General features: G+C 49.6%; 1 protein-coding gene and 1 long non-coding RNA gene across 6 annotated transcripts in view; one reads left to right on the forward strand and one right to left on the reverse strand.

The window, feature by feature from the left end:
• Nucleotides 1-669: 669 nt before the first annotated feature.
• On the reverse strand, nucleotides 670-18063 carry Gm51771. 3 transcript variants are annotated; one of them, XR_003948903.1, is made up of 3 exons: nucleotides 17801-18063; nucleotides 16689-17522; nucleotides 670-2688 (listed from the first exon to the last, which is right to left on the reverse strand). It is a non-coding gene; the product is annotated as a predicted gene, 51771 (long non-coding RNA). The 3 variants fall into 3 exon arrangements; XR_003948904.1 differs by lacking the exon at nucleotides 670-2688 and having other exon boundaries at nucleotides 16207-16778; nucleotides 17404-17522; XR_003948902.1 differs by lacking the exon at nucleotides 670-2688 and adding an exon at nucleotides 16207-16304.
• Ccdc6 (coiled-coil domain containing 6) overlaps nucleotides 4716-24792 on the forward strand; it is a 96323-nt gene continuing 76246 nt past the window's right edge. The window contains exon 1 of one of the 3 annotated variants that reach the window (XM_006514276.3): nucleotides 4716-5419. In XM_006514276.3, coding sequence (XP_006514339.1) covers nucleotides 5138-5419 — 282 coding nt within the window. In that variant the 5' untranslated portion in view covers nucleotides 4716-5137. Of the gene's footprint in view, nucleotides 5420-18075; nucleotides 18185-24792 lie in introns of those variants that run through there. The other 2 variants (NM_001111121.1, XM_006514277.3) reach the window with 2 other exon arrangements.

The following is a 24792-nucleotide window of genomic DNA, read 5'->3' on the forward strand; positions in this document are numbered from 1 at the left end:
TTTGTTCTCTTGGAGATACCATCTCACTGTATAGCCCCGGCTGTCCTGAAACTCACCATGTAAATCAGGCTGACCTTGAACTCAGAGAGAACAGCCTGCCTCTGTCTCCCAAGGACCCAGCTTCCTTCCATTCTTTTGAGCTCTGCTATGTGGCAATTAGGATATACAGAGTGGTTCTGGGTGGGCTACCCAAGGACAATTTCCATATGTATAGGCTGACATATCTCCAGGTATACTTCACACCTAAATAGTTTTTACAGGTCTGCCTTGTCGACTGCCTCTTGTGTACATCCACAAAAATGCTTTCAATCCTTGTAAACCGATGCCTTATGAAATAAATGGTGTTTATGATGAATGCATTTGTTTGCATGTATGTATGGTGTGTGTTATGGTTTGTATATGCTCGGCCCAGAGCATGGCACTATTAGGTGTGGCCTTGTTGGAGTAGGTGTGTCACTGTGGGTATGGGCTTTAAGACTCTCAACCTAGTTGCTTGGAAGCCAGTCTTCCATTAGCTGCCTTCAGATGAAGATGTAGAACTCTCAGCTCCTCCTGCACCATGCCTGCCTGGATGCTGTCATGCTTCCACCTTGATGATGATGGACTGAACCTCTGAACCTGTAACCCAGCCCCAATGAAATGTTGTCCTTATCATTGCCTTGGTCATGGTGTCTCTTCATAGCAGTAAGACCCTAATTAAGACAGTGTGTTTCAGTGAAACATGCAAACACAAAAGAGGGGTGAGGAGAGAGATGTCTGACTCATTTTCTAGTCATGATCTCCTACCCAGGTCGGATGCTGCATGTTCAAGGTTATCTTACTCTCATAAACAAAGCCAGTGAAAAGGTGGACTGAAGAAGCTGAGTGACTGTGGAGACAGGGATAGGAAAGAGTCCATACTCGTGCTTATGGGCAGGCTCCCAGGGCACTTGAAGCTTGGTATACAATGTGGAGGAAACAGTTGTCGTGGCTCTGCAGTAATGCCGTTGATGGGTTGCAGGTTTAAAAGCATCCCAATGCAGTTATCTTGTTTTACTCCCATTCTAGACTTTATTAATATGCCTTCCAATAGGCAATCATGCAGCACACATGGATATTATAGAGAAAAAGCTGTTTATCAGTGTTTCTCTGCCTCTGGTGAATACTGTAAGAGGAGACGACCACGGAGAGAAGATCTCACTAACCTCACATACACGTCAGGCAGATGCACTCCATAAATACCATCATCCAGGCCCAGTGTGCAAGTTGAACAATAGAAGAACAACAGGGGTAAGCTCATCTAGCTACTGACACAGATGGGAGATTTCTTTACACAGCAGAGGTCCTGCCAGTATTATTTCTTAAGTACACCGACGTTGTTCTTTTCCAAGAGTCATTTCCTAGGGTCTTCTTGCCCACTTGGCAGAATTAAGCTTTTCCTGATATGAGCATAGGGGACTCAATGGCAGAGTGGGCTTCGTGGTGGCTGTGGCCCTGTGCTGACCCCTTAAGCTGACCCTCAGAGGATGCTCTTTGCAATGGGAATGGGCCTAATGGCTAGTAAGCCAGGGTTATCTCCTGCGGTTATAGGAGTGGAGACTAAGTGGAGGTCAATCTTGGGGAACAAATGTTTACATCCTAGCATGCTCAATTTTCCTTATCTAACAAGCCTGGTTAGCACCCTACTTAGAGCTGGGGTATTTTGGAGTCAGTACTCCAGAAGCTAAATTCCACGTGTGTGACTTAATATCTCCTAAGTAAATCTAGCAGGAAGTCCTTTACAGCAACACTTCTATCATTTTGGGTTTCTTCTATCTCTAGTAGAACAGCTGTTTTTGTGGTGGGTGTGGGGTTGGGGGAAGGCAGTCTTGGCAATGTTTGGAGACAGTTTTTGGTTGGCATGGAGCAGGCAGGACAGAGGCAGGTGCACTACAGCTCACTCTGACAGAAACAAAACAAAAACAAAAACACCCCAAACCTCTCTAGCCTCAAGGGTTGAAGTAGACAATGTCCAGATCCCCCTTCCAGACCCAGGGGCCAGACACAGGCTAAATGGTGTGAACTATCTTTCTTGAATGCACTGCTTCATGGGATACTTTCCACCTCTGGCCAGCCTACATCTGGTTCACCTCAAGCCTGTTTAAGACTCCAGTGGTGTATGGTGATCACCGTGTGTGTATATACATACATATGTGTATTTGTGTATGTTGTGTGTGTGTATACATACATATATACATACATACACACACACATATATATAGAAAGAGAGACATACATACACAATCATTACAATTAAGCAACAAAAATATACTAGGATTTACACCACTATTTTTATGTTTGCACTGAGAACATTAGGTTTAAAGGGTACCCAGCACATAAAAATACAACATGTTTGTATTTGAGAAACAAAGATTTAGATGTCCCCTCGAGCCTCAACTGCAAGGCACCCTTTCCTTTATCCATAAACCTGGTGACTTAAGCTCAGGGTGATGGTGATTTCATTATTTCTGCAACGGGAGGCGCTCATCTTCCCTTGCCCCTTCTTCCTGCAGGGGACTCAGCCTTCCACCTACCTTCTGATTCATTTCCCCTGGAACGCTGAGGAGTTTTTTACAATGATCCGATCTGTTTTGTATCTGGTGTTTCCATTGTAATGCTATTACAGAACCAGCGTCGTGACAAATCGTCTGTTTATGAGGGGAATCAGTTCTACAAGAAGTAGAAAATTAGGTAAGCTTCTGTTCTGCAGTAACAATAAAAACCAGGATGGGGGAGAAGAATCCTCCAATTTATTCTCATCTGTATCAGCAGGGAAGCTTGAGAAGATGAGAATTTTCTCCTAATATCTTCTCAAGCCGATGATTAACTACAGATACCATGCCAAAACTGTAGTTCCCCTAAGGAAGACCAAGATGTTCTCAAGCTTAGCCTGACACGGGCCCTTTAAGAAAACCAGGCACTTCAAACTCCACCCCTCTGCCGACTGGAAGCCTGCAGGTCGGCTTCCCAAGGCAGTAAGTTTTAGGGATAAACCGGAGAGAGCTAGTCCCCACCCCTCACTCCCGAGAGAATGCTCCAAGGGCTGTAAGCCCTCCAAACCCCGCAATCTGGAGGTGGGGTGAGAAAAGAACAATAGAAACTTGTGAAGTATGGAAGCCACGCCCACCCCAGACTGCCCTGAATAAAGCGGAAAGAATGCAGTTAAACCCCAGTCCCGGGCAGTGCTCCCCTTACCCCATCCATCTCACCCCGCGAGCTGCTTTTCCAGAAGCGTCCTGTAACCGAAGGAGCCGAGTGTCTCCTGTCCCAGACCCAACATGGCAAAAGTCAAGGAGCCAAGTAAACTTCAGTGACAAAGTGGCTCCCTCAGCAGAGGATTATTTACACTGGTGCTCTGCTGCTGGAGAGCAAAGCCAAAGGCTCTCCTGCACTCCCCTGGATTTTTAACTTTTATTGTTACATTTTGCTTCACCGACTGTGTTCCTAGCTCTAAACTCAAGCCTACCTAGGAGACGTCTTGGGGGGTGGGAGGGCTCACCGAAGTTAGCATGTCTGGGTTGTTGACTAGAGGCAGCCATCTTGGTAAACCTGAGGTCAAGGTTTCACCCCTGGCAGGTTAAGAGTTATTCCGAGGTGAGACCAGTTCCTATTTAGCAGTGGGGACGAAACATGTCTAACCACTGGATCCAATTTGGTTTAAAGACAAGGTTATGAGCCAGGAAAGCCATGTAGTCATGGCTAAGCGCTTTATAAAACTATAAAACAGTTGACAGCCAGAAAACACTTTTCATCCCGCACCCCTTTATTTTGCATTTTGTTTCCATGAGTTTGTTCTTCCGTCGACTAAACTTGGATAATAAAGCCCGCCTGGTTAGTTTCACTTTCCATTTTTTCCCCCAGAAACGAAAGCTGTTTTGTATCAGGAGGTGAAGTGTTTAGACCCTTCTCACCTGCTAGGCCTGTTTCCTACAAGCAAGCTCTCCTAAGAGGGAGGGGCCTAACAGTATTTGAATTTCTGATTCTTTGAAGCTGGGCTCTCTACAGTAGTAATTACGGTTTTATTTTTTAGCTCCTGGAGTTTTGTAGGAGTTGGAGAGCAGCGGATAATAATGGTTATACAGTTCCCCTCACTTAATCGTGGTTATTTGTTTAGCATTGTGCCTGCAGTTACTTTGGAAAATTGGTACTTGAAGTTTGTTTCAACCCTTCTGAGATTAAAAAAAAAAAAAAATTAAATAAAGCTCCCGTTTCTTTAACTAGACAAATCTTGGTTTCTTAATCCTATCCCCGTGACCGGTGCAGAGTCTTTGCAGGAGGTAAAGAGAAAAAGGTGGGTGGCGCCTGGTTCAAACAACTGGACGCACCGGGGCCTTGTGGCAAGCTAGGCTAACCTGTGGCTGCCGACATGCCACAACACAGACAGACACACAGAGAGGGAGAGAAATAGATACACAGACACACAGACAGACACACAGATACTCTTCTTTTTCGACCCACTGCAGTGCAACTTTCTGTTCCCAGCCCCAAGCGCGGTCTGCACGGGGCACCCTGGGGGAGATCCACGCGCGCCGGCGCCGATCCAAGGTGCCAGGCTCCAGCTGAGCGGGGGTGGGAGGGTGGGGTGGCCCAAGGAGCCCGGCTGCCCCTCCCACGTGTCCCGGCACCTGCGGGGCTGGCGCTGCGTGGGGTCCGCCTTTCTCCGGAAGAGGCGGCGCGGCGCGGCGGTGTATGTGTGTGTGTTGGGGGGCTGGGGCCCGGGGACGCAGGGGACCCTCCGGGGCGGGAGCACGTGCGCGGGGAGGCGGCGGGGGCTCGAGCGTCTGTGTGCAGCTGCTAGGAGAGCGCTGGGGCTGGGGCTTTGCGGGGACGGCCCCGCGGAGCGCGCCAGAGTCCCGGCGCTGCAGTACTGCCCGAGTCCGGGCGGGGTCTCTGTTCCCTGGCGGAGCAGCTCGCGCGGCCGCGGGAAGCGCCCTCTCTTTCTCCGCCGCCGCCGCCGCGCGTCTGCGCCCTGCCGCCCGCCCGCGCCGCGCTCTGAGCTCCCCCGCTCCCCAGCTCCCCCGCCGCCGCCGCGCGCCCGGCCCCGCGCCCACTCGCCGCGCGCCCACTCGCCGCGCGCCCGGCCCTCGGCGCCCGGCTCCCCGCGCCCACTCGCCCAGCCATGGCGGACAGCGCGAGCGAGAGCGACACGGACGCGGCGGGCGGCGGCCCGGCAGCCATGCAGTCGTCCTGCTCGGCGACCTCGGGCGGCAGCGGCGGGGGCGGCGGCGGGAAGTCGGGGGGCATTGTCATCTCGCCGTTCCGCCTGGAGGAGCTCACCAACCGCCTGGCCTCGCTGCAGCAGGAGAACAAGGTGCTCAAGATAGAGCTGGAGACCTACAAACTCAAGTGCAAGGCGCTGCAGGAGGAGAACCGCGACCTGCGCAAAGCCAGCGTGACCATCGTGAGTGCACCCCGCGGACCAGGGGGGACCCCCGAGTGCGCGCCCCCGTGCGGGGTTGCGGGCCTGCGGGCACAGAGAGCGGGCCTTGGGGCCACGAGCGCCCTCCCTCCCTTGAGGTGTTGGAGGTGCCTAGGGAGACTCCCCAACGTCCCCTCGTCGCCTAGGGTGGAGGTCCCTCCGAGCCAGGGCTAGAGGCTGGCGGCGTGGCTGGGGGGGGGGCGGGGTGGGACTTTCTCAACCCTAGGGTGCCTGAAGGCTCCGAATAGAGGGACACCCTCTCCGGAGCCCCCGTGAGTGGACGAAGCTGGGGTCTGTCCAGGGGTTAGTTGGGGAGACGGGGTGTGCCACTGGGCTGGGTCCCCAGTTGGCAGGAGGACGGCGCTTTGCTGGATCGCCGGCGCTGGGGGAGGGAGAGAGTGGCCCGGAATCCGGGAAGTGGAGTTTTCTGGCCAGGATGGAAAGGGAAGGGCGGGCACTGAGGCTACACCAGCACCCCGTTCGGAATCACTGTCCTTTTGGGCCCGGAGGGTGGGCGGGTACAGAGTAGTGGGGAGTGTAACGTCTGGCGCTGGCTGGGACAGGGTTGGAGCTTGAAACCAGGATGGAGGGTGGCCGCTGGGACTGCCTGGCTGAGCAAGGATGTACGTGCGTCTCCTTCATTGGTTCGAGAGTCTTAGGAGTACTTGCCTGTGAGTCTAGGTACTTGACGGGAACACAGGCCATCTGTTCTGTTTCTACCTGGCCCCTCGAGGCTCCCCTGGAAGAGGGTAAGATTAGTCTGAGATCAGCCTCCTGGTGTAGCCGAGTGGAAAGGCCCCCGTAGCGGTGATGAGGCGAAACGTAACTAGAAAAAGTACGCGTTGTGCTCTCACCTCCCATCCTTGCCAACTCTACATCATTAACATGCAGAATCCCCCACAGACAACCCTATTCAGATCAAAACAGTTTCCCAGCCAGCAGCACGGAAAGAAAATGTCAAGGAATCAAGGAGGATAAATTGCCAGAGCCGCTTGCACACAGCTGATTAGATGAAACCCTTCCAGTGGAGAAAAAGAGATTTGGTGGTGGGTCAGGGATCATATCCTGGAGACGAGAACGGGACAAATTTAAGCTGCCCTTGTGCCAAGAAAAAGTGATATGTGTGTGTGTGTGTGCCCTGTGGCTTCTATATGGCTGCCTTGGTTTGTGTAGCTAGCCGGTCTCAGTCTCCACTAGAGAGGCAGTGTGATTTGCAACCTAAATAGCAGTTGGTCTTGCAGAAAAGCATCTTACTTGCTCTTAACCAGTCCCGTTCTATGCGAGTACATCTCCAGGCAGCAAGTTACTGGATTGGCCTTTTGATAGTAAAGGAAAGCCGTTTGTGGAGGTAACCATGTAAGCCTTTTCTGGGCTAAGAAAGGACTCTGCAGAGTTGCTGTTGAAGAACAGAGGGACAGGACAGTTGGAGGTTGTTGTTTATTTAAAATCTGATGCACAGGAACGCTATTTAAAATGTGCCGTAAAGGACAGCGTTGGTCGCTTGCAGAGCTGGAACCACGGAAGGGAGCAGAACTTACAGGAGGAGGGGGTACCACCTCTCTGGCCTCTTGTTTGCCCGAGCAGCAGGTCAGGCTGCTGTTTGTGTGGAGACAGGAAACACAATGAAAGGTTATCTGTTTGACCTGCTGACCCATAAGCAGGTCTGTTACTTGTACACAGACACACTGGCCTTGCAGGGACAAACTGGCCTTGCAGGGACAAGCATGTTCGTCAGTGGCAAGCAAAGCCAGACACCTCCTGAGTACTTAACAGTGGATGAGGTGGGGGAAGCTTTGGTTCTTTGGCTCTCACTCTCAGTGACCGACCACTAACTTACAGTCAGAGCCATGGTGCTAGGAAGTTGTTCTGTAGTCCTAGCCAGTAAAGTTGTTAAGTCATTCAAGCTGACCACTTGCAAGTGTGGGGCAGGCCTCAAAGTTCGTTTTCTTTCTTTCTCTCTCCCTCTCTCCCTCTCTCCCTCTCTCCGTCTCCCTCTCCCTCTCCCTCTCCCTCTCTCTCTCTCTCTCTCTCTCTCTCTCTCTCTCTCTCTCTCCCCTAATGTATTCAAGGAGATAAAAGAGCACATGGCCCACCTGAGTACCTCACTCTTGGCAGGGGTTTAAGGGGCTAATTGTCAGGGGCAGGAAAGAGATTGAGGAGGCTGTTCACCTGAGATGTAGCTGTTCACCTGAGATGTAGATTTGGGGGCAGGGTCCCCCCTCTGAATTGGCTTAAGCCAGGAGAGTCCACTCCAGCGTCCAGCCGTGCGCTGCCTGACACACCTGACTGGGAAGACTCTGACAAGGGTTAGGTAGCTCATGCAGGCCTCTGCAGGTTTCCAGAGTTTTAGTTAATTTGACACGAAGGGGAGTAACGGCAAGCCATTTCTTGCTTTCTATGCTCTTGCGCTTCTAATTGTGACAATCATTTTCCTGACGATGTACAGTAAAGGTGATGAAGGCTGTACTTAGATACGACAAGGACGGCCTGTTGACTTTCAGTTGTACCTTGATGGGGTGGGGTAGTGGAGACCCCCTTGAAGAGTAGGCTATTTTCCCCAGTCGGTTGAGGTTTACGGTAAAGACCGGCATAGTTTCTGCCACCTGCTTCCTATACCCTCTGTAGGCACAACTCCCTCCACCACCAGCCTCCGGAGCAACAGAGTGGGGCAGTTGTTAAGAATTGAGGGTCCCACGTGTACCCATAGTCTGTGGTTTACGTTAGGGCTCACTGTTGGAGTTGGATATTCTTTTTTGTTGTTGTTTTGTTTTTGTTTTTGTTTTTCAAGACAGGGTTTCTCTGTGTAGCCCTGCCTGTCCTGGAACTCACTCTGTAGACCAAGCTGGCCTTGAACTCAGAAATCCGCCTGCCTCTGCCTCCCAAGTGCTGGGATTAAAGGCGTGTGCCACCACTGCCCCCCCCCTTTTTTAATAAAGATTTATTTGTTTTACATATGTGAGTACATGGTTACTCTCTTGAGACACACCAGAAGAGGGCATTGGATCCCATTACAGAGGGTTGTGAGCCACCATGTGGTTGCTGGGAATTGAACTCAGGACCTCTGGAAGAGCAGCCAGTGCTCTTAACTACTGAGCCATCTCTCCCATAAGACCTGGACATTGCTGAGCCCTCCCTCACTGTAGTGGGGATGTCCTGTGGGTGTGGAAAGGTTTGCCCTGTCACACACTCGATAGAATGAATGGAAGGATTCCCCATCCTCTTTCTTTTGCGTGTGTATGCATGTGTGCCCGCCCATGCACACGCTCACACCAGGCATGCATACGTATCTATGGAAGCCTGGGATTGTGTTCTTTGATTTGTCTCTTCTTTATTGAGATAGGGTCTCTCTCACGTGACCCCACAGCCTGCAGATTAGGTTAGTCTAGCCAGCTGGCCAGGCCAGTTTGCTCAGGGGTTTCTCTGTTTCCACCTTCCGAGGGCTGAGATTACAAGTGGATGCTAGGCCCACCGAGGTTTTGATGGATTTTCCTTGGGTTCTGAGAACCCGGTCTTCAAGCTTACACAACAGGTACCTTATCCAATGACCCTCTACAGTATTTATTTTTTTGTGGCTTGTTTCTTTTTAGGGCTTGGTTGTGACCATTTATCTACTGAAGGGCATCTTAGTTGTTTGCAAGTTCCAGCGGTTGTGAATAAATCTGCCTTAAGCATTCACATCCATTTGTCTAGACAAAAGATTTCAGCTCATTTGGGTAAATACCCAGGATTAGAGTTGCTGGGTTATGTGGTAATTGAGTGTTTACTCTTGTAAGAAATTGCCAGTGATAAATGACATTTGGGGGTGCTCTCCCTCACAGAATGTGGTCCTGCTCTTCCTGGATTCTGATCTTTCTCACAGGCCTGTACTGGTCCCAAAGTGATGTACAAGGCTCCAGTGAGCTCCAGTGAGCTCTCCGGTCTGCTCTGGTAGAGCCGGTTCATTCCTACTGCGAATCCCAATTTAAAAAGTGTGGATCCTTTGGTCTGTTTCCTCAGAATCTCTAGAGTAAGAGGAAGCCATTGCCTGTGGGGAGAGAGTGTGTGACTTTGTAACAGGCCTCTTCTCTTGGCCTGTCCATCATATGGGGGAGGAGTTAGAGCTAGTCTTCAGTAGGATCAGAGATGTTTTGAGTGACTATCCAATTTTACCCATTCAATCAGCAGTAGAGGCAGGCTACTGATTATAAATGGCATTTTTTTTTAAGAGTGGGAAATAAACAAACCAAATGTTTAATCACCCCTTCAAATAGTGTTTATGTGTTAGTCCAGGTTAGTGTGGGGCAAATCCTGGAAGAGTGTGGTCTCTGGTTGTCTGACTCAGAGCCTGAGGGTGGTCCAGGGGTGGATGGTTTCTGGGCAGGTGTGGGGGCACAGTTGAAGGGTGGTCCCAGGAGTTCTCAGCCAGCTGCTGGGGTGATAGGTGTGAGCAGTGTTCAGCTGCGTCCTGTGCACTCCTGACTTTTCTAGATAGGCTCTGACATTCGGAAACTTTAGTTTGGAAATAAAGGCCTGGAATAATTCATTAAGATTTAAGTGTATCTCCTGATTGTAAAACAGATCCCTTCTCTATAGAAGTTTAGGTCAGTGTAGACATAAAAGGTTTTTTTTTTTAAAGATTTATTCATATGTGTTTACCTGTATGCATGTATGTGCACCACATGTGTGCAGTGCCCTCAGAGGCCAGAAGAGGGCACTGGAGCCCATTGAGAGATGGATAGGAGTTGCCATGTGGGTGCTGGGCACTGAAGAGAGTCCTCTGGAAGAGCAGCCAGTGCTCTTAACCTCAGAGCCATCTCTTCCAGTTCAAAACAAAAGTGTTGTGAAGTGGTAGCCAAAACCAACAGCCAGACGTTGGCATGTTCAGAACCGCTGACGCTCATCAACCGTGGTGTCCTTACCCAAGGAAGCACACCCTGCACATAGCTCATTGCGTGTGTTTGGGATAATGTACTGTGCAGCCTCAGACACAGTTTTCCATTTTTGAGACTTTAAAATGTCCCCTGGAGAAAGGTGGAGTGTCTTTCTCCTCTGTAGAAAAATAAATTTTGTTTAGGTTCTCACAGAAGCGTGCACTGACGACACGTCCGTCTCTTAGGGAAATGGGAGCCCAGCATTAGATCTGTCTGCACACAGCTCTTAAAGAGAATGCCTTGAGTACTCTGCATGGAAAGTTCCATGTTTTACCTCTGTGAGGCACCATCTACAAGACATCCCAACGTTGGAGGAGGTCACGTAGTCTTCTGTAATCCTCTTGTTATTCATTTGATAGGGATGGGGGCTAGTTAGAGAATTCCAGAGAGTCAGGTTCATGGGGACTGCTGTTCAAGACCTCAGAAACCGGTTTTGAGCAAACACCAGAGCTTCTTCTTTTTTTTTTTTTTTTTTTGGTTTCTCTGTGTAGCCTTGGCTGTCCTGGAACTCACTGTAGACCAGGCTGGCCTCAAACTCAGAAATCTGCCTGCCTCTACCTCCCAAGTGCTGGGATTAAAGGCGTGCGCCACCACGTCCGGCAACACTGGAGCTTCTTAAACTTTTTCATTTGTTCTCTTTCGAGCCAGGTCTGCTTTCCTTTGACTTCCCAGGCTGTGTCACTGACCGAACTTGCTTGTCACCATGTTCTCCTCCTGATCTGCCGGCCGTGTGCATCTTTGAGCCCACATGGGCCTGGACTGAGTTCCGCGGCCCTCCTCTGGCTGCTCTGCTCTCTTCTACCCTCCCTTCTCCAACAAGAAGTCTAGTAGTCTGTGCTGTCTCCCCAGCCAGTGTGCCTTGGCAGTGAAGCTTTGTGAGCTATACCTGGGCAGCCTCAGAACCCATCTGCTACCACCCCTGTCTGGAAGAGATGTGGGTCTTCCCACAGGGTCAGGTTTTTCCTTCTTTGCCCATGTTCCTCGGAGGCTGGCTTACAGGAGGCACACACACAAGGGTTGGTGAGTTGGTTCGTGGGGGTGGGGGGGGGGTTCTCTGTTCATGTTAGTTTTCTGGGGTTACGGTATTATTGCCTGCACTTTAAGCTTATAGGCCACTTCTGTCGTCACAGCTAACCCCCTCTTCCTGGTTTACCTGATAGGATAGGTAGATGGTGGATACACTGTATATATTATGGGGACTCAAAGGCCACATGTGCCCTAAGCTCTGGCCTCTGCCTGCCAGGCTACCTTGTAGCATGGACCTGGATGCTGGTGCTTCTTTTCATTTGCAAAGGGACAAAGTGTCTTCAGGTCGAGACTGAGGAAGGCCTGGGACAGCAGCAGGTCTGTCCTAAGTATTCAGGTTCACGTTTTGTCGTTTTGTCGGTGTCATTGGTGACCGATCATTTCAGATGGTTCCTATGGCTTCTTTTAGATTGAAATCACCTACTCTGCCTCTGGGAAGCATCCGCGGTCTTCATAGGTGATGAGGTCGTGGGGACTCGGGCTTTAGATAGAGGATGGATGCTGAGACCAGGATTGGGAAGAGCTGTCCATCACCAGTGATACTCCAAGCGGAGTCAGACGTCTATGCTGTCTGTAGTTGCATTTTTTCTTAGTGCTTGGCTCCCCTTGAAATCCTGCCTTGCCGGATGTAGCCAGGTTTACACCCAGAGATGCTAATGCTTGTGTTTAAGATGCAGCAGGACTGAGTGGGGAGGAGTAAGCCATCTTTCTTGTCCTTCCGGCGTAATTTTTTTTTCCCCTCAGTGGGGGAGGCATTGGCGTTTTCTCCTCAGTCACAGCGCCAGTTGCTTTTAGGTATATTGAATTATTGTCAAAGCCAGCAGAGTAAATGCTCACAGGTTCAGTGTGTTCCTGACAGGAAAGGAGGCTCTAGAAAACACTGACAAAGGCCAGGATCTCAGAATGGAAGCTTGTTGGCTCTTCTTGTCTTCTAGAGATTATCGTGTGCTCTGTGTGTGTGTGCGCGAGTGTGCGTGTGCGCACACATACATATACACCTTTATATTTTATGGTTGTCAGATGCAGTGTGAAGTTTATCCCTACACCAGGGTCAGTGGGTAGCAAATACCACTTTAATTCCCTCAGGGATAAATACTGAGAAATCGGGGCATAGGTTCCATAATGTGACTACTGCTCCCTTCGTGCCTCTAGATCCAGTGTGGGGAGCCTTTTACTCCTTTGTTTAATTAGTGTACATTCATTGTACAGGTTGGTGGATCTCATAAGGACCTTTCCGTCCAGGTACCTTAATCTTCCATGACTCTCCTGCATGGAGTGGGTTCTCCGTGGTTGAAAGTCAGGATGCTTCCTTGTTTGATGGCGGGATATTAAGCCTTTTACCCGGTTATCTTTTATTTCCTCAGAAAGACACAAGATGGCAGGGAGTCATAAATAAAGCCTTAAAGAGACAGGAGTCAGTCTTCAGGACCTGCACCGGACCTCTTGTGCTGAGAAATACCCAGAGGCAATTTGGAGGCTCCTCAGATGACCAGCCAGGACCACACCTGACTTGATCCATCTTGGCCCTGGCCGGGCATTGGAGGAACCTGAGTGCAGAGGAAATTGGGGCCCAGAGGGTCTGATTCCTGGTGTCCCCGTGCAAGGGAGAAAGGAAGTGAGCACAGACTCCTCCTGGGTTTCTGAACCAGGGCACGCCTCCCTTTGGCCTTTCTAAAATGAAGCTTATCTGACTTGATAAGCATCTGCCAGGAAAGCTCGGTGTCGGAGCCCCTCAGAGTCTTTAGCCCGCAGTTTAACTTGTGAAGTTTAACTTGTGTCAGGGAGCTGGGGAGCTGTTGCTCAGTTCATCTGTGTTGAGATGTCTGTGGTGCCTTTGTTTTATTGTATGTATGTATGTATGTATGTATGTATGTGGGTCAGTGATGTTTTAAGATTTGTGATTTGGGTCTGTCAGCATAGCAGGCTAAACCCCGTGGTCCACCAACCCACCTACCTCCCTAACATGGAATCATGTTGATGGAGCGTGACTGCCAATTTTTTTTTTTTTTTAAACCCAAAATTGTGGGAAAGCAAAAGACAACTTAAGGTAAAGTTAATTAGGGAGAGGATCTTTGGGCAGGATTGAAGCCCAGCTGGTTAAAAGCCCAATGCTGATGGATGGGGCTAATCTCTCACACATCTGTTTCACATCTGTCCAGACTCCCCCACCCCCACCCCCCCTCCCCAGGAGGCCAGGTGTGCCTCTAGCCTGAGCTGCTTAATCCCCACCAGGGCATCCCAGGGCACTGTGGACATCATGTGGGGCCATGCTCAGTGGGGAGTGGAGGAGGTGGCCTGTCCTCACCAGCACAGGTCAACCTTCAAAAGGGCTCTCCCAAGAGGGAAAGAGGAAACGGGAGAAGCAGTGGATTATGGGTGCACCTCAGCACAGAACTCTAGTTGCCTGTAGGAATATTCCATGAGTTGTTCACATAAAGGGACGTTTTGATTGCTTTCCGGCATAGGCCTTGAAAGATGAAATAAGAGGGGCTCAATGATGGGCGTTTGGTTGGCTGGTTATCCTGAAACACCAGAAAATAACTTGTGTCCTGCAGAGAGTTTTGTGTGGAAGAGGGCTCTTCTCCTGATGGGCCTTCATCCATGCAGAGCCCACACACTGACTCTAGAGGGTCTAGGCGATAGATGAGTTTGAGAAGAGCTGGCTAGATGCTTTCAGTGTCTTTGTTAGCAGAGAGCACATGACGCACATAGGTGGCCACAGTCAGCACTGGGTACCACTGTGAAGGCCTGTGTCTCTTGGAAAGAATACCAACTCTTACACACCTCTTTGAACCTTGACCACAAGGAGCTGATCATGCCATGGAGCTGTGTCAGGCCCTCAGAGGAGAGGCTGGTAGCTTCTCCTTATGTATTCCAAATTCTCAGTGTGCACTCTGCTGCCATAACCAGGTTACAGTGTAAGGTTTGGGGCCCCAAGTGCACTCCCAGTGAGCCCTGTGTAGTGTCACCACAATGACAATGGGGGAACGCTACACTAGGTAGTGTCTCAACTTTCCCTCTCTTGTGAGCTCTGTTTGTGGTGACTTTTAATAATTGTTTATTTATTCATGTTATTTATCTGCGGTGTGCTGAGTGGAAAACCACGGCCTTCAGCATTCCAGGCAAGGGCTCTCCTCCCGAGTGTGACAAAATCAGCTCCTTTTTATTTAATTCTTTGAATATTTGTACATATGTGTGTGGTGTGTGAGTGTTTATGTGTTCTTGTGCGGGAACTTGTGTGTCTGTGGGCACAGAGGTGGCTGTTGGGAGGCTCTTCCTGTGTTGTTCTCCACTTTGAGACAGGGTCTCACAACAGCTCTCCAGTTGGCTAGACTCATGCAAGCCCTAGCACCACACCCTGTGTCTTACTTGGGCTCGGCTGTGCTAACAAGTTTTATGTCAGCTTGGCACAAGCTAGTGTCCTGTGTGAAGAGGGAACTTCAATTGAGGCAATAGCTCTACCAGATTTGGCCTGTGGCCTGAGGTAGATTTTCTTGGTTGATGCTGGAGGGCCTAGCCCATTGTGGGTGGTGCCATTCCTGGGCTGGTGGATGTGGTTCTATAAGAAAGCAGGCTGAGCAAGCCATGGGGAGCAAGCCAGTGAACAGCAGCCTTCCATGGCCTCTGCATCAGCTCCAGCCTCCAGGTTCCCTGCTTTGAGTTCCTCCCTGACTTCCCTGGATGATGGACCACAAGCAGTCAGAGGAAATAACCCTTTCCTCCCCCACACTGCTTATGGTCACTATGTTTTATCAGAGCCATTGAAACCTTAACTAAGACAGTGGGGCTCTAAAGTTAGGTCCTTATGACTGAGGCAAGCTCTTCACCAACTGTAGGGTGAATAAACTGTCACTTGAAGGGGGAAGGAACACATTAAAACTTATAGAATTCTTGCCAACATTTTCCCACTTACGAATCTTTTCAATGTATGTGAGTGTGTGTGTGTGTATATATATACCGTGTGTGCAGTCCTCACAGAGGTCAGAAAGGGTGTTGGGTTCCCTGGAGTTGGGATTACAGATGGTTGTGATCTGCCACGTGAATGCTGGGAGCTGAATGCTGGTCCTCTGGAAGAGTAGCCAGTGCTCTTAACCACTGAGCCACCTCGCCAGCCTCTTGTGGATTAGAGAGATGCAAAGGGTGGGATTTTGCATACAGCCTCATTTACATTTCGTGTGTGTGTGTGTGTGTGTGTGTTCTCTCCTACCATGTAAGGGGCCAGCTTGTTGAATCCTCACTGTGATTCTGCAGATCAGTCCCTCTTATACTCTTTGCTATGAACCACAAGTAGATGAACCAAGGCTTCGTATTTGGCGGTGTGTGTGGGTGGGTGTCTCAGGCTTTTCAGATGATGCCAGGGTTTGAACTTGGGTCTGGTTTCTAACGGAACGCACAAGGTAACAGCCGGCGAGAGGGTAGTATGTTAACTTAGGGGCGGTTTCGTCTTCCTCTGGTTGTAAGCATTTGTGATTGGTTTCCATACAGATATGGTCACTTACTGAGGTCGTCAGGGCTGCCTCATTCATGGCAAGTTCCCCAGGATGCTTGGCCTAGGGATGTTTGTCAAGGCAGGGGACTCTGGGGAAAGCAGTCAGAGCAGAGAGAGTGCCTACACTGTCGGAGGCTTGTCCTGCCGTCTGTCTGTTTCCACTTTCCAGCCCTGCACTCGGTTATTCCATTCCCACACCGTGTCTTTGGTTCCCGTCCCAGGCCAGAGTCAGTTTCTACTACTGTGCTTATGTTACAGCCGCTGCTTAAAAATAGTCCGAGTCCGATGAGTGTAGGGCAAGGAGCCTTCCCCCCCCCTCCCGCGCCCCCCCCCCCCGCCCCCAACAAAGTTTGAGTACCTGTTGTGTGTCTGGCAACTGTTCCTTTACGTATCGCCACACTTGATCTGGACCAGTGCTTCAACCTTCCTAACGCTTCAACCCCTTAAAAACAGTTCCTCATGTTGTGGCGATCCCCAGCTATAAAGTTATTCTGTCGCCGCTTCATAGCTCATTTTGCTATTGTTATGAATCCTAATTAAATATCTGATATGTGACCCCTTTGGAGTCGTGACTCACAGGTTGAAGGAGGGCAGTTGTTATCCAAGACATGAAGGAGAAACTGAATTGAAGTGAGGAGAGGGATAGGTGTTTCCTCCCCCCTCTCCCCACCCAGCCAAAACACACATGCCTTGGGATGAATGGATCTTGGGAGGAGAGAGGGGAGCCGGTGGGTGCTTCTGTGTGGACTCTGCCCTGCCCCTTGAGGAGATAGGAAGAGAGAGAAGGCAGGTAAAGGTAAGAGCATCCCGACTTTGAGATACTCACCTCGGATGCTCAGGGTACACAGTGCTGTCTCCTCTCACTTGTGCCTGGACACTTCTCACCATACAGGCATACGATCTCCCAGTCATGGGTCTAAGGACATTTTGATGCTTCAGAGATTGCACTGTGTGCTGGGACAGGCCCTTGCATGATGACCTGCTTGGGAAGATCCTGCTCTTGTGAAGGACCATAGCTGTTCAACACAGTGTGTATGGGGGGGTGGTTAATTTGGGCAGCACTGGTATGCCGTGCAAACCTTTGAGGGGAGCATGGTGTAGTTACTGTGAAGTGCACAAGATTCCCACAGATGAATTGGATGGTGTGGTGAATTTAGAAAGGAAACGTTAGGCGCCCGTCCTGATGCTGGCTCTCTGGTAGAGCAGTGAGCTCTCTGGGATCCTGATGCTGGCTTTCTGGGATCCAGGTCAGGATAGCAGCTATCAGCATACTCTCTGCCATCAGATCAGACCCCCAGTGGTCTTTCTGACTCCTACTAGTAAACATTCCTTTTATGTCCAGACTTCACATGGTTGGGATTACACAAAGTATTTGTGCATTTGGCTTCTTTAAATCCTAGTTTTGTTATGAGTATTCAACAACATCCATGCTTTCTACAGACTGGGTATTTCTTACTGCTGGAGGATATTTCACTCCATGTCTACGTGTCAGGTTTCAGTTTTAGTTTCTTCCTTTTGGATTCTGAAGGCCCTGCACTCACCATGTGTCCCCTGCTCTGTCCTGTCCTCAGTGTGGATTTTAAGACATCATCTCAGCCCAGTGCAGGTGCTTAGAGTATGTTTCAAAAACATTCCTGCTCTGGCTAATCCTCCAAATTGACTGCAGAAAAAAAAATGATATTTTAAAAACTGAGAGAGAGGAGCTTGGATGCCTGAAACCTCAGGCCAGGGAGCGCCTCACCTCAGCTCAGTTTCTTTGGGCTTCTGCTTCCCTGACACTAGGAAATGAGATGCAGAAGCCAGGCTTGCATTAGCCCTTGGGGCTACGCTGTTCCAGGAGCCCCGGGCAAGCCTGCTTTCAGAGCAGCTCCATCCCTTTCCACCCCCAGAGCCGAAGAGCTCTTTCTGTTCTTTCTGGAAAATAAAGTGAACACGTACCTTCCAACTATGGACTATGGAAAGACAGGGCTGCTCTGTTCAGCTTCTCTGATGTATGTGTGGCCTTTGACCCTATTCCGGGCTTCCAGAAGGTGAACTTTGGCGGGCAACACCCTAGTGCCACTTCTGTTTAGGTGCTGATTTAAAGAACAGAAATCAAAACATAAATCTTTGCCCTGCGCAGGCATGGGACTATGTGCAGGCATGGGTGGGACTATGTGCAGGCATGGGTGGGGCTATGTGCAGGCATGGGTGGGGCTGTGGGCGGGGCTCTGTGAAAGCATAGGTGGGGCTATGTGCAGGCATGGGTGAGGCTTGGGTCTCAAAGAATGGCTGAAGAATGCAGACATGGAAAGACAGCTCGGGAGCAGGAGCCAGTGGCAGGTCTGGTAGACAGAAATTTGCTGTGTTTCCGTGGGGCTCTCTTTTTCTCTCTGTTGCCTCAATCTCTCTCCGGCAGTAGTATTAGAGACCTGGGGACTTAGAAAGGTTGAGGGCTGTGTTTCTTAGAAGCACGCAACACTTGAGCTTTGGGGGTGGTGAGAGTGAGGGTACACCTTCTCTGTTTCATGGACTCTTGCTTCCACCACCTACAAAGAACGCAGAGTAAACCACTGAGGGATGCCTGTACCTCCTGCCGTAAACCAGGAGAGGTTACAAATGAAATAAGATACAGTGGCCTACATTAAAGAAGATTTTTCCGCACACCTCGAATGTTGTGTGGAGTGCACGCTGTTTGTTTTTGTCTGTGCTTATGTTTAACTGGGCATTGGGTGTTCTGCCTGGCAGTTCTGAGCCCTGCCAGTGCTTCACATCCCCAGTCCGCTCTTCAGACCTTGGGCCATCTCACCTCTCTGGGTTTGTGGACTTCACTTACAGAAGGAAGTTCGCAGGCCCTGTCTGTGTTACTTGTGTCCCCTGGTTTTCAGTGACTCCGAGTTTGCCTCTTGGCCTGTTTTCTTTCTTTCCCTCCCTTTTGGATCAGGAGGCGGCCCCACCCAGTGAGCTTTCCCCGCTGGGTTCTGAGACTTCTGATGGGCACAGTGCCTCTTGTCCTCACTTTGCCTTTCTGCCATTGGCTTCCTCTCTTCCATGTCTGGCTCACTGTCTGGTATCTCTTAGCCACATGTCCGTGTGTCCTTCCCCCGCCCTCAACTGTGGCTTTCTTTTTCTCTAGAGCTTGTGATGGTTCAGGAAGACTTGGCTTCTTGGCCTCTTTCCGTGAGGGAATATACTCTCTTAGGATCTCAGCTTTTTTGCTCAGGGTGCTGGAAGAAGGGCAGGCCTCAGATCTACTTGTACTGCGACCCTGACAGCTTTTGACCCCCTTGATAGAGGATGAGATTGAGACACTTGATAGAGGATGCAGATAGAAAGGAAGGCAACCAGTGTGTTCTGATTGAAACGAAATTGTGGGACATGGTTGCTGCAGCTTTGGTGACAAAGAACTTGTGGAGATGTTCCTGGTTATTGTGTGACCAGGATTTGACGAGCCTGGCTAGGAGCCTTTTTTTTTTTTTTTTTTGCTGTTTTTGTTGTTTTATTCATTTTATGTAATTTATATGAGTACACTGTAGCTGTCTTCTGACACACCAAGAGGGCATTGGATCCCATTACAGATGGTTGTGAGCCACCATGTGGTTGCGGGGAGTTGAACTCAGAACCTCTAGATGAGCAGTCAGTTTTTAGCCCCTGAGCCACCTCTCACTTGTTTTAAGACAAGTGTTTTTCTGTGTAGCCTTGGCTGTCCTAGAACTAGCTCTGTAGACCAGGCTGGCCTCGAACTCACAGAGATCTCCCTGCCTCTGCCTCCTGAGTGCTGGGATTAAGGGTGTGTGCTGCCACCACTGCCCATTTGGAGTCTTTGTTCTTAAGCACTTTTATGTTGCCATGACTACCTGGTTGCCGTGGCTACCTGCCTATGAGATGGCCTATGAGCGTCCTCCTTGGTGCTAAGCACATAAAGCGAAAGGTTCTGTTGTTAATACTTTTTTTTTTTTTTTTAAATGAATCCAGGTGCTTGCCTTATAGGTCGGACAGCGAATCCTTATAGACAAATATTTCTTTAACCTCTCTGTTCCTTAAGCATGCTTGTAAAAGTGTTGGTGTCTCGAGGCCTTCCTGTTTAGCTTTTATGGGTGATGAGATGCTTAAGAGTCTATTTAACTGGACAGTTTTTGGACACCTGGGAGGTGTTCACAGTGAGCTTTGAGATGCCCTTCTTGGAACCAAGTCAGGGAATGAGCCTCAAGCAGGTGCCTCACTTATCCACTGACCTTGTGACATCAGTGAAGGTGTCGTCGGGTTGTTGGCGGAACAGGTAGGGACGGTGTGATTCCCAGGGTGCAACAGGTCGGTCATCTCATTCGGGATTTGCCACAGGCATAAGATCCTGGGACTCGGCCATCCACATGACTCGGGTGTGGGGCGGTGAGGCAGCCCAGGGATGGCAGGGTCAGGATCCCCAAGCTTTCTCTGAAGGATGCAGAAGGCAGCTCCTTTTTTGTAGCCTATGAGTTCCTGTCACCCAGAAGAGAATGCATCCGCAGTGGGTAGCCCGGGGAAGGTAGAGGAAAGAGACACAGCCTGGATTTCCCCCTCCCACCTCTATTATTGACTCACACCTTAGAGCATAGTTGTAGCTTAGGTGACTTCGGGAATGTGTTAGCACAGCCTGCAGACCGCCCCTGCCTTATGGACCAGAGAAGGCAGTGGAACCTTTTGGGGCTGCTGGTTCAGACCTAACGAAATGAAGGGAAGATGGACTTGGCTGGGTTTGCCCTGGGCCATAACTGAATGTTCTGCAGATTTCGAGACTATGAAAAGACGTAAAGACTCTTCTCTCAGGAGGTTAGAATGGGGCGGGGGCAGGGGGGCGTTCCAAGGAGGCGACAGTGAAGACAAGCCTTGGAATCCTGCACAGCCCCGGACCCCAGGCGGCAGGATCGGGAGCCAGACTTGTTCCTGTCTTGTCCTTTAGGACCTTGTGATGGAGTGCTTCCTCTTAGGTTCATATGGTCACTCCTGGCTGCTGTGGATCTTCTCAGGGGATGCTCGTGGGAGACTCTTCACATGGATGTCTCGCCAGCCAGCCGCTTCCGAAGCACATGCCATTTAACTTATACGGAGTGGCTTTCGATGCCCAGGCAACACTGGGGGGAAGTTCATAGACAAGCGTAGTGATACTTTCAATAAGCTCTGTGGTCCTCCATGTGCCAGTGACCTGGAAAGATGGCTGCCCAGCCCAGTCCCCTTTAGGGACTTGTCTACCAGTCCTCATGTCAGATGCTTGACCACATTGTTAGGATATACACAGCCCTCGGATTCACCTACTATGAAATTAGTTCCTGTGATACTAATTTTAATCGTGTGTAGGTGTGTGTGTGTGTGTGTGTGTGTGTGTGTGTGTGTGTGTGTGTTCGTTCATTCGTGTTCATGTTCAGATATTCAAGAAGGACAGAAGTGTCAGATCCTCTGGACTAGAGTTATAGGCAGTTATGACCCACTGGGCTGGGAACTGTACAAGAAAAGCAGTACACATTAAAAAAAAAAAGATTATTTAATGTGTATGAGTGCTCTATCTGCATGTATACCTGCCTGCCTGAAGAGGACATCGGATTTCATTACAGATGGGTGTGAGCCACCGTGTGGTTGCTGGGAATTGAACTCAGGACTTATGGAAGAGCAGCCAGCGCTCTTAGCTTTTGAGCCATCTCTCCAGCCCCAGCACTATGCATTCTTAACCACTGGGCCATCTCCCCAGCCCTGTAATGGTAATGAATGAATTTTGCACTAGAACTTGTAAATATTTCTTTTTACTTCATGTGTGTGAATGTCTTACCTGTAGGATGTCTGCGCACCACGTACCTCTTGCCAGCAGAGGCCGGAAGAGGGTTTTGGATCCCCTGGAAAAGTAGAGTCAGGGGTGGCTGTGAGTTACCACAAGAGTTACCAGGTCCTCTCCAAGAGCAGCAAGTCCTCTTAACCACTGAGACCTTTCTCTAACCTTCCATATAGTAAACTCCTTATTGTGAAAGATTTCAAGCATCCCCCAAGATAGTGTGAACTGCAAACTCCCAGTTTCTTAAGGACTAATGGATACATGGCCAGCCTTGTAGGAAATGTGTGTTTGGAGGTCAAGCAGCGCAGACATTTCTGGGCCCCTGTGTATTGTCTTTTTTTCTCTGCTCTGACTTGTCACCTCTGTGTGCTGAGGCGCTTGGCCCTTGCTCTCCTCTCCTTTCCCCACCCGGAGCTGTTGACAGCAGGTTCAGGGGCCTTTTGCCCGACGCCCTGGTTTCTGCTAGCCATCCCCCAAGCATCCAAGACCTTGCTAGTTCAGCTCTCAGTCAGTCTACCAGCTGGCAGCCCGGCACACAGTAGTAAGTCTTGCAGGCACCTTACGGGTGGAGCAGGCATCTTGCCTTCTGGAGCTCTCTCCACTTAAGGGCGTCTGAAGTTGGCATCTTGCATGGTCCCTTGGGAGCTTTTAGCTGAGCAATGTCTGACAGGAGTTGGATTCCAAAGTTCTCAACTGCTTCCAAATTGTTTTTTTTTGTTTTTGCTTTTTATTCTTGTTCTTTTGAGACAGGTTTTTTTCTGTGTAGCCTTGGCCATCTTGGAATTTGCTCTGTAGACCAGGCAAATATGAGTTCTCTTGAACTCACAGAGACCTACCTGCCTCTGCCTCCTGAGTGTTGGGATTAAAGGCATGTGCCACCACTGCCCAGCTCAAAGGGCTTTTTAAAAAGTGTGTGTGTGTGTGTGTGTGTGTGTGTGTGTGTGTGTGTGTGTGTGTGTGAGGCATCTGCATGTTGGCATCATTTGTGGAAGCTTGTCTGTCTGTGATATCTGCATGTTTACATTGTGGAAGCTTGTCTGTCTGTCTGTCTCTTTCTCTGTGTGACATCTACATGTTTTTATTGTGGAAGCTTGTCTGTCTCTCTGTCTGTCTGTGAGAGTGTGTGTGTATGTGTGCGCGCACGTACGCTGCCCATGCTTGTGGTTGACATCTGGAGACCTAAGGTTGATGTCTGGACATTTCTTCAATTCTTCTCCATCTTATTCTTTGAGGCAGGGTCTCTGTTGAACCCAGAGCTCACCAGTTGGCCTAGTCTGGCTGGCCAGTTTTCCCTGAGATTCTGTGTCTCTGCCTTCCAGTCACTGGAATTACTGGTGGGCAGCCTCACCTGCCGGGTGTCTCTGTGGGTTCTGGGATCTGAATTCCAATGCTGTTTCCACCGAGCCATCTTCCCGGCCCACCTATACAAATGAGAAAAATTTTTTGAAAATGGAAGATAGACTTTCTTCATATAATATATTCTGATGAAGGTTCCCCTTCTCTAGTTCCTTCCAGATTTTCCTTGACTCACTTGACCCAGACCACATCCTTCCTTTCTTTCTCATCAGAATACTAATAGGTATCTAAAATAATAAAAATAATACCAACAACAATAATAAACAATAATATATAACATAAGATAAAGACAAACACACTGGAATAGGACAAAGCAAACCAAAGAAAAAGTACAAGAAACACATAGAGACATACACCTTTGCACATACAGAAATTCCATAAAAACACAACACTAGAAACCATACTACATATGCAGATGGCCTGTATGGGACAAAAAGAAGGAGGAGGAAAAAAGAAACCTTAAAGTGTTATGTGACAAGAAACCTCCAAAGTTGCCACTAAGTTCATTTTGCATTTGGCCATCTGCTGCTGGGCATGGGTGTCTGTCCATAAGAGTGGCTTCTACACCTCGTGAGCCACCACTGTAGAGAACTAAGTTGTCTTCTGTGAGTGGTTATCACTTGGAGAGAGCTTTTGGGTTAGCCATGGGGGGTTGTGTGTCCACTTCCCCTCTTAGTGCTGAGATCCTGTCCGACTTAGATCTGTGCATAGACTGTGTGTGCTCCCATAGTGTGTGTGTGTGTGTGTGTGTGTGTGTGTGTGTGTGTGTGTGTGTGTGTGTGTGTTCTTAACGTGCATCTCTCGGTCCTGCTGTTTCCCTGGTGTCCTCCATCCCCTCTGGCTCTTAAAATCCTTCTGCCTCCTCTTCTTCAGGGTTCCCTGAGCTCTGAAGGGAGTGATTTGATGGAGACATCCCTTTTAGAACCGCATGGTCCAAGGTCTCTCACTTTCTGCACATTGTCCAGTTGTAGGTCTCTGTATTTATTTAACCTACTGCAGGAGGGAGCTTCTCTGATGATGGGTGAGCAAGGCAGTGCCCTATGAGAATGTCAGAATGCCAACAGGAATCATTTTGTTGCTACATTGCTTTAGTATTTGGATTTCCACAGGACCCTGGCCTATCGATACTGTCTTAGGTTCTTGGGTGCCTGAGCAGTATTGGAGATAAGCTCCCTCTCATGGAGGGGGCCTTAAGTCCAATCAGACAGTGGTTGGTTGCTCCACGAGCTCTGTGCCACCATTGCACCCCCCGTGTCTTGTAGGCAGGTCACTGTTGTAGGTGGAAGGCTTCGTAGCTGGGCTGCTGTTTATGGTTCTCCTGATGGCCTGCCGTGAGCACTGGTCCATAGGGGTGAAGTCTGTCTGTAGGCATCGGCTCAGCTTCTCTGTTGTAAACTGTGTAGGTGTTGACTTCAGAAGTAACCCCTTGTCATTAGTCTGAGGAGGGCAACTGAACATTTTGGCAGTGACCTGGGTTATTTGGGGGTTTCCATGGGGTTCCGTTGACTAGCAACACAGACGTAACCCATTCCTGGAAGTGGAAGTTTCGTTTCATGACAAGAGAGGTCTAGTTGGGGCTTTCTCTCCCCTGTTGTTTGGTGATTCTGTTTAGATTTCTTTCGTGTGTGTGTGTGTGTGTGTGTGTGTGTGTGTGTGTGTGTGTGTGTGTGTGTATGCATGCATGTGCGTGTGAGAGTGTGTGTGTCTGAGAGTGTGTGCATGTGTGTGTATGTGTGTGTGTATGTATATGTATGTGTGTGTGTGTGTGCGCGTGTGTATGTGTGTGTGTGGAGAG

Source organism: Mus musculus, chromosome 10, assembly GCF_000001635.26.
Source record: "Mus musculus strain C57BL/6J chromosome 10, GRCm38.p6 C57BL/6J".
Lineage (NCBI taxonomy): Eukaryota > Metazoa > Chordata > Mammalia > Rodentia > Muridae > Mus > Mus musculus.